Source organism: Osmerus mordax, chromosome 1, assembly GCF_038355195.1.
Source record: "Osmerus mordax isolate fOsmMor3 chromosome 1, fOsmMor3.pri, whole genome shotgun sequence".
Classification (NCBI taxonomy): Eukaryota; Metazoa; Chordata; class Actinopteri; order Osmeriformes; family Osmeridae; genus Osmerus; species Osmerus mordax.
Window position 1 is genome coordinate 16,434,251 of NC_090050.1, and position 8,808 is coordinate 16,443,058.

At 47.7% G+C, this 8,808-nt stretch overlaps 1 protein-coding gene across 1 annotated transcript; it reads left to right on the plus strand.

Annotated features, from left to right (window-relative positions):
• The first annotated feature begins 3,985 nt into the window (after window positions 1-3,985).
• LOC136948951 (G-protein coupled receptor 22) lies at window positions 3,986-5,731 on the plus strand. The gene has a single exon (XM_067243114.1). It carries the CDS (start codon window positions 3,986-3,988, stop codon window positions 5,729-5,731), a length of 1,746 nt encoding a protein of 581 aa, XP_067099215.1.
• Window positions 5,732-8,808: the final 3,077 nt, after the last annotated feature.

Here is an 8,808-nt window from a genome sequence, read left to right on the forward strand (position 1 = left end):
CCATGAGGCCACAAGGCCTTTTCTTTCTAGTGTGAACAAAGCCTCTGAGGCCGGGAACTGAGACCCATCAGAGGCAACTGGGATTTGATTGGTGTCTGGGGGTGTGGTGACAACTAGTTGCATGCTGGGGTTACATATGAGATGTCATTGTTGCATGTGCCTTGGGAGCTGTGCTGGATATGTCATCCAACATTTACGACCCGGAGAGCTGTCGTTTTCCCCTCCTGTTCACTGTTATTTAGGTTATTAATAAATATATTATGAGCTGGATGTCCCTTCAACTCTGTGCTGTCCCCTTCATCTGTGTCTGGCCTGTCAATCACCGGCCTGCTGGGCTTTGTGTCTGAGGAGTGTCACCTTGCTGTGAGCCACTGTCTACAAGCCCACCACCGACTGCCTGGGGTCTTACCACGACACACACACACACATACTGGCAAACACAGACTTTCTCAAACTCAAACTTAGAAACAAACTTAGTATATACTCTACAAAGCCACCAAAACCTGTCTTTAAAGAGGGACTGGCAACACAAACTGTCTCAATATGCAAGGAATTGAAGTGATGGAACAGAGACTGACACCATTTTAGTTTAACTGTGTGAATCACCACGTCCTCGTGGAACGGCTCAGATGAGCCAGATCAGCAGTTACCAGGGTAAGAAAAAGAGTTTTAGATCTGGAGGTCTAAGCTATGCTATAGTGTTGTCTGGATGTATGTCTCTGTCTTCTCCTCCCTCCTCACAATGTCAAGACGAGGGGAAGCAGGACATTCCTCTCCTGAGGTTACAGTCCCAGCTGCTCATCTGAAAAGGCCATGTCTTCTAGACTGATATCTTTTTTTGTCCCCATCAAAGTACACATTGCCTTTCAGCAGTTTGTGTGTGTGTTTGTGTGTGTGTGTGTGCGTGGGTGTGCGTGCGTGCGTGTGTGTGTATGTGTGTGCGTGCGTGCGTGCGTGTGTGTGTGTGTGTGTGTGGTGGCATTGGTAATGTATGAGTGTCTCTTTTTCCACAGTGAGTTTGATGTGCTAAGCCTTCTTGATTATATGTCTAAAATAAGTCTCAGTTTTATTCTGATGTACTGTAAAGAAACCCTAAGGATTGTTCCATCCTTACCAGGCCTCTCTTGCTAAATGTGTTTCTGTGTTAAAGAGACAAACTTGGATAAATAAAGGTTAAAGAAAATAATAGTGTAATAGTGCTCACTGTGTCAGTAAAAGATGGTGGATCTGATTTGTGGTAGGCTACTTGCAGTTTCAGCACAGGCAGTCAGACCCTTGTTACAAAGCCAAAGCTTCCCTTAGGAGAGGGATGATGATGTCACGTACTTGAAGAGATTAAATGCGTACATCATCCATTGTCTCATCTTCCTCTCATCCACAAGCAGCACAGAGACACATTACATTCTACCTTTTCCATACATAAGGAATTGGGCGATTAAATCTTTTTTAACATCTATGTTCTCACACAAATAACAGCGTGCTGATGAATGTGTAACTTTGGCATAGCACACTATATTCAAATTTAATAATTTCCCATATTGCTTTTGCAATGACTTCATTGCCTTAAATTGACATTTAGTCCTCTCAGTGACAGTGTTCAATTGACTTAACGGCTGCACCAAAGATATATAATTAACTTTCAGTGTGATCAATATTTTGCAGTGATGGATCACTAGAATCCCCTGTGCTCCATGGATCGTCCTGTCTGGTGGCCTTGTTTATTCTCCTGGCCTCGTCAGGGTCCCTGTGTGGTGCTGGTTATATAGACATCTATATAGACAGTCTTCTAGAAATGTGTCCTTGAAGTGTACGATCAGGAGCGTACTGTAAAACAGGACACATGGATATGATGTCCTTGTCCCGGCACCAGCCTGTTACTTGTGATGAGACTGCTGAGGTGTCACTGTACAGTGTGTTTGCATGTTCTCCTTGACAAAGAAGGGAATGGAACACCGTTTTCTTACTCCACATTACAGCTCTGAAAGAGGGTGTCTCACTCCCATGATACCCTTGTATATTTACATCCATTGTTGTGTATCACCTAATCAATAACTCATTATGACTGTCTCGCTGAGATGCATGGGTATTTTGTCACAACACGACGCTTTCATTGTGAAACAACGATGTGCGGGCATTTGAGCAAATGAGGCCACAGACGAGATTGTATCGTAAATGTACAATCCTTGACCATAAAAAAAAGAATCTTAACAGCACATTACCTATTGCCATGCATTCTGTCAATATAAAAAGACAATCTTGTATTCAGTTCAGGTAGCCCTCTGTGTGACACGCCTTGTCCCAGTTTAATGAGGCAGGGAGGGCTACAGGGTGTGGTGGGTTCTGCTCTCTGTTGCCTCAGGCTTATAAACTGGCAGGTCGATGATGCTTTACATCAATGTTCCAGCGACACCACAAACCCCACGGAACCCATTAGTGGATTAGGGGAGCCTGTCTCCACAGAAGGACTGTCTGTTCTGTCTCCAAGACAGCAGGGAGATATGGGTTCGACAGGACGGAAAAGAAAATACTGGTTTATCCGTCGGGGCCTTGCAGAAAGAGAAAGATGATTCTGACAGGTCCTCAGAGAAGGGATTCAAGGTCAAAGAATTGGGTATCACGTCTCATTTCTTCTATTCTGTCAACAAGGAGGCCTCGCCAGTATTTCATTGTTCTCCAGTCTGGTATTTTGGTATGCAGTGTGAGGATGCTTGTCTCCTGTCAGCGCACCAGAGAGGTCAGTCACGACGAGAGAGCACTGCACATGCTAAGCCAATTCAGAGAGAATCAAAGTGGAGAGGCAATATAGACCAAGATGGAGGGAGGCGAGAGAAGCCTCTAAAGGGATGGAGAGAGAGAGAGAGAGAGAGAGAGAGAGAGAGAGAGAGAGAGAGAGAGAGAGAGACCGACAGAGCCGGCGAGACAGGGGAGCTGGCCTTGTTTATGTGATACTGTCTAAAGATCATTGACCCATTCGTCTTCATTACGCGTCTCTCTGAAAACTATTAACTGACGCCACACTCATTTGGACGCCTCCCATGTGGAGATGTGCTGCATGTTCTCCCACGCGACGCAGACGACCAGCAGAGCGAGCCAGCTCCACTCAGAGCTCAACTCCTCCTCAACCAGACATGTTTTACATGGATCGTGAAATTAATATGAGAAAGAGGTCTTAGTGGGGAGAGGTTTAAAAGGGGTTATGAATGTTTGAAGAACATTTGATCAAATATGTCATTGTCATTTGGTGTACACGATCATGATTGGTTGTTGCGTGTAGAGATGATGTGTGGTGCTGGTGGTGGGTTTTCTCTGGGGCTGTTACAGTATTTTATTTATCTGATCAAGTTTGTGAACATCTTGTGGAAGTTTGGAACCACCCACTGAGAGACTGTATGAGAATGAGATTAGACCACCAGTCTTCTCAAACTAGTGAGTGTGAACACAACACAATGAATGAGCTGGAGAGTGAGTAAGCACTGTCGGACAAAAGCTCCCCGATGGCTTGTTAAAAGCTGTGGGCTGGTTGCAGCATCTCCATCTGCTCACCTATTGCCTCAAAACACACACACACACACTTGAACACACACACTCTTCTGGGAGAAATGACTCCCACTCCACCCTGAACTCTTTCCATGTTCACTGAACTTGTTGTTGTCTCATCTATGACCAGACAGAACAGGAATCAAACTTTCAGTTGTTTTGTCCACGCATGGCTGCACCTTTCCTGTGAAATATAACACGTCATGTTCTTGACTGAGGGCTGAGAGAGGTCTATTTAAAGACTTACAATACAGACAAAGTTGAACTTTAACTGGAATTGTTTTGTCTCTCCCTTTCTCTCCACAGAATCTTAGAGAAAGAACAGAACCTGTCAGTCATTTTCAGAGCTGTCTTCAGTGCCTGGCCAGAGAGAGAGAGCGAGAGAGCGCGGAGCATGGGCTGGCGAGGCGATCGCCGTTGATATGTATGAAAGAGTGCTGCTGTGTCCATGGAGACCGAAGGCTACAGCGACCTCCTGGAGACCAGCGACGGGCAGGGGGCCGGCCTCCTGGAGGGAGGGGGTGTGGGTGGGTTGGAACCAGAATGGAGCGCACCGTATCCCCTGGGTTTCCAGGTGTCGCTGACCACTGTGCTCATGCTGGAGCTGGTGCTGGGCTTCAGCAGCAACCTCACCGTGTTGGTCCTCTACTGCGCCCAGTCCAACCTGGTCGACTCGGTCAGTAACCTGGTCACGGTCAACCTGCACGTGCTGGATATTCTGGTGTGTGTGCTGTGTCTGCCGCTGACCGTGGCCATTATCCTACTGCCCAGCGAGGGCGGTGGGGAGGGTCTAGCCACGCTGTGCTGCTTCCATGAGGCCTGTGTGACCTTCACCAGTGTAGCCACAGCCGTCAACGTGTTGGTCATCAGCCTGGACCGCTACGACATCTCGGTGCGGCCTGCCACCCGCCTGCTCACACCCCGACGTGCAGCGCTGCTGCTGGCGGCTGTCTGGGCGCTGTCGCTCGCCGTCTTTTTCCTGCCCTTCCTGGAAGGAGACTTCTTTTCCTCAGGGGTGGAGGAGGAGGAAGGGAACGAGGGAGGAGAGACCGCAGAGGGGGACAGCACCGCGTCGACGGGTCTACCCACCAGACTGGCCCCCACGCTTCTTTCCTCCCCCTCGCCCTCTTTTTCCTCCATCCTCTCGTCCTCCTCCTTCAAGTCGTCAGGCCACCTGCCGCTGGAGTGGCAGAACCGGACTCTGCTGTGCGCGGGCGGGCAGGGCTACCACACGGGCATGGCCATGTACTACCACCTGCTGCTCCAGGTGCCCTGCTTCTTCATAGCCGTGGCCGTCATGTTGTTTACCTACTCCCGTATCCTGCAGGCCCTCAACATCCGCATCGGCACCCACATGATGCGTGGTGGGGTGGCCGGACGCTCCAAAGACTCAGGCTGCAGGGTGAGGCGACGACGACGGAAGAGGAAGGACCTGAGTCTAGGAACCACCGCCGCAGAGACGGCCTCCTCCAGCCAAACCCAGCACCTCACCCACGCACCCCTCATCCCCACACCCACACCCGCCTCACCCCCGCCCCTGTCCATCATCACCCAGGTCACTTCTGACAGCGGGGCTACAGGTATCACCACCGCTGCCACCACCCCTGTGGCTACCACGCCCGCCACCCCTGCCCCGCAGACCCCAGACCAAGCCCCAACCGCGGTCCCTCAGACCCAGACCATTTCCCCACCCCAACCCCAGGCCCAGCCCCAGCCACCGGCCTCCTTGGGTGTTCAGGCATCAGTGTCAGCCATTATCGCCCTGAGGCGGGCGGTGAGGCGCCACCGGGACCGGCGGGAGCGCCAGCGGCGGGTCTTCAAGATGTCCCTCATCATCATCTCCTCCTTCCTGGGCTGCTGGGCTCCCCTGTCGGCGGTCAACGTGCTGATCCTGGCGCTGGGCCCCAGCGATGGCCTGGTCCGGGTGCGCCTCTGCTTTCTGGCCATGGCCTACGGCACCACCATCTTCCATCCCCTACTCTACGCCTTCACCAGGCAGAAGCTGCGCCGTGCGCTGAAGACCCGGGTCAAGAAGAGGGTGGTGTCTCTGCTGCAGGTGGACCCGGCACCAAGCGGGGGAACTGTCATCCACAACTCCTGGGTGGAGGGGGGAGGACAGAGGAAGGCACGCAAGCCGCGGGTGGAGGCCAGCGATGCCACAGACCGATGCCTCACGGAGGCAGTGAGGGAGTGAGGCTATTTGTGTGTGTGTGTGTGTGTGTGTGGGTTGAGTGTTGATGAGAGGGAGTGTGTGTTGAGTCATAAGAGTGAGATATTCAGTGATAGAAGCTATACGTTTACAACGGTCACAGGAGCCATGGTTGTCATCTCTAAAAGCAGGTCAGCCCAGGGGTCCAATTAGAGGCTGCTCTCAACATACTGCCTCTAATTAGAAGCCCAGCCCAGCAAGATGGCCACCGCCATCTCCATTGCATCGCCTACTGGCAATAGGTGATATTACTGCTACCACACTTTAAAAAAACGCATCTTTGCAAAAGAACACAAATAAAAACACTGTAATGCCCATGCGCGTACACAAACACATACACATATCCTTAATGCACATAGTTAATGTAGTGTTAGTCATCCTCTGTGAAAGCACATAAGACCTACTGACCCAGCACACCAATTATTCTCAGTGAGAATCACTGTCAAGTCTGTATAGTTTGATTAGTCATGCCTTAATTCAGTTCTTTGTTGGTACTCAGTGGAGATGGTGCTGAATGTTGTGTTGGTTTTACAAGAATAAGCATAATAAAAGTTTAAGCAAGAGTGTGTGTGCGTGCGTGCGTGCATGAGTGTGTGTGTGTGTGTGGTATAATGTGCAATAAATCTCAAGGAATGATTGAGCCTCATTGGATGTAAACTAAGAATTGGTTTGTTTTTAGCTTGAATTGCTAAAGCTATGGGTGACAACATCTGTTGATTGCAGGCAGTTAGCTTTGTCATGTTGTATTAGTCGACATGGTCAACAAACAAATCATATGGCGCAACTGTAACTATGTGAATATTACAGTATGGATATACTGAAATCTCTCTTCAATTTTACTGAGGTCATCAAAGGGCAATATTTAGCATCAGTCCCTCCAACTATCCATAAGTGGGGCATGCAATCAGCAATTTTAACACAAAACAACGTTTTACAGTAAACAAGAGGTCGCTTTTCGATGTCAGTGTTAAACATACAGAACAGAACATTGCGAATTTGTAAGTGTTTAGAGTCTATTGGAGGGCAGTGTGGAGGGCAGCACTGTGGACCATCAGAAGCTCCAGAGTTAGACAGGGCTGGCACCATGCAGCTGTTCTGGAGAAGTCCTGTTTCTTTTCTATCTCTGTCAGCCTCCTCCTCAGGGCTTTCTATCTCTGTACCACCACACCAGCCCTCATCTAGTCAGTATAAATGGTGTTAGATATAGAATCATAATGTTACTCTACATGTTTATTAGAAACACTTTGTTTAGACGATGGCCTCCTGAATGAGCTACGGGGGCTTTGGGCTACATCCACTGCTCCTCTTAACCAGTTGGAGCCAGCCAGAAGAAAAGACATCCTGTGTATTTATATATGTACATTTTATCAGGGATGTAAATATTGAATTATCCAGCTATGGAGAGTTTGAGTTGTAGAAGTGAGTTGTTTGGTCACAATCATCTGCTGGCCAGAATCCTGAGTGGGTGGGACATGTGAAGAGATCACACTTAATGTATTTGTGTTAATGTATGTGTGTTCTGTTCTGTACATTTATGACCATGTGAATAGAGATATAGTATTGTACATGATTTCTATTGTGTCACTAAAATTGTATTTCTTAATAGAGAAGAACAAAGTCTGTATTAAAGAAATTGACTATCTATGATTTTCTTAGTATTTTTGAGAGTACACACCGACACAAACCGACACATACACACACCCACATACACACTCCCACACCCACATACACACTCCCACGCCCACATACACACTCCCACGCCCACATACACACTCCCACCCCCAAGCAAGAGATGAAGCATGTCGCCTGATGAAAAACGATCAACTGAAACCCCACCATGTTTGACATCTATCTAGCTTCCATCTGGTTATGCTAAATCACCAGAAGAACCTTATAAAGATAGTCACTAATTAGTTGCGTTCAAATAGCAACCTTTTAACTGCATGGGGCCACTCTATTAATCATGAACCACCATTGACAAGCAACATCATAGAATAATGCAGAGAGAGAATGGGTGAGCTCACAACCAATTTAGAAGCACTCTTGCCATGTGGGAAGGTTAAAGCAGTATAAGACCTTCTTGCCACTGTTCACTTAAGTATATGATATATTCAGAACAAGCTCTTTTAGCAACAGGAATGGATGTGGCCTTGAAAAAGAGTTTGCCTTGATTGCATATAACCCTTTTAAATTGATTATACATCACATTTGCCAAGTTTTATTTAGTAAGCCCAATTATACTGCATATGACTAGTCCTGTCAAAACGTCTGAACATTTTAATCACAGTCTGATATAGTGTTATTCTCCTGGCTCTAAGCAACACTCAGATCTGTTCTGCTGGAGGCATCTTTAATCCCTTTTTCCCCCGTGGGCATAACTCTCCCTCTCTCCCTCACGTCCCTCGACTCACATTTCCCTTTTACATACTTTGCTTCTGCTCTCATTCTCTCTCTGATCCCTAAATTTAGCAACTCTGTCCCAGATCTTTACAGTATTTACTGCTGACTGTTGTTTGCTCACCCTCCTCTCGTGTGTCCTCATGCCCCTCTCTGGTGTCACAACAGTGATAATCAGATGTGCCAATGAGGGTTCATGTCAAATTTCAAGAAGACGTGTTTTATAGAACTCTAACCAGCAAATTGCGGGGATGTCTTCAATAACATATTTTGTCAATAACAGACATGTGTGTGTGTGTTTGTACACACTGTATGTATCTATATAGGTATATATGTGTGTGTTCACAAGTTCACATGTGTATGATACTGATTTGATTACACCAAAGAATGTGCAGTTAGTAATATCATTTGTATCCTCCTGTTAATCTCATCAGTTCCCTCCTTTTCCCTCCTCATCCTCTTCTCCCGGTCTTCCGACATTCCACCCTTCCTCACCCTTTGTTCCCTGTCTCTCATCTCTTTTCCACACTCATGCTTTCCAGAACAATGGAAAACATCTGCAATGCCTGTGGAGGAAGGAAAGTCACCTTGGGGGAAACAGAGATGAGAATGGGAGAGGGAAAGATCAGCAAGAAGAGAGAGAGAGGAGCAGTAGAGATAGGAAG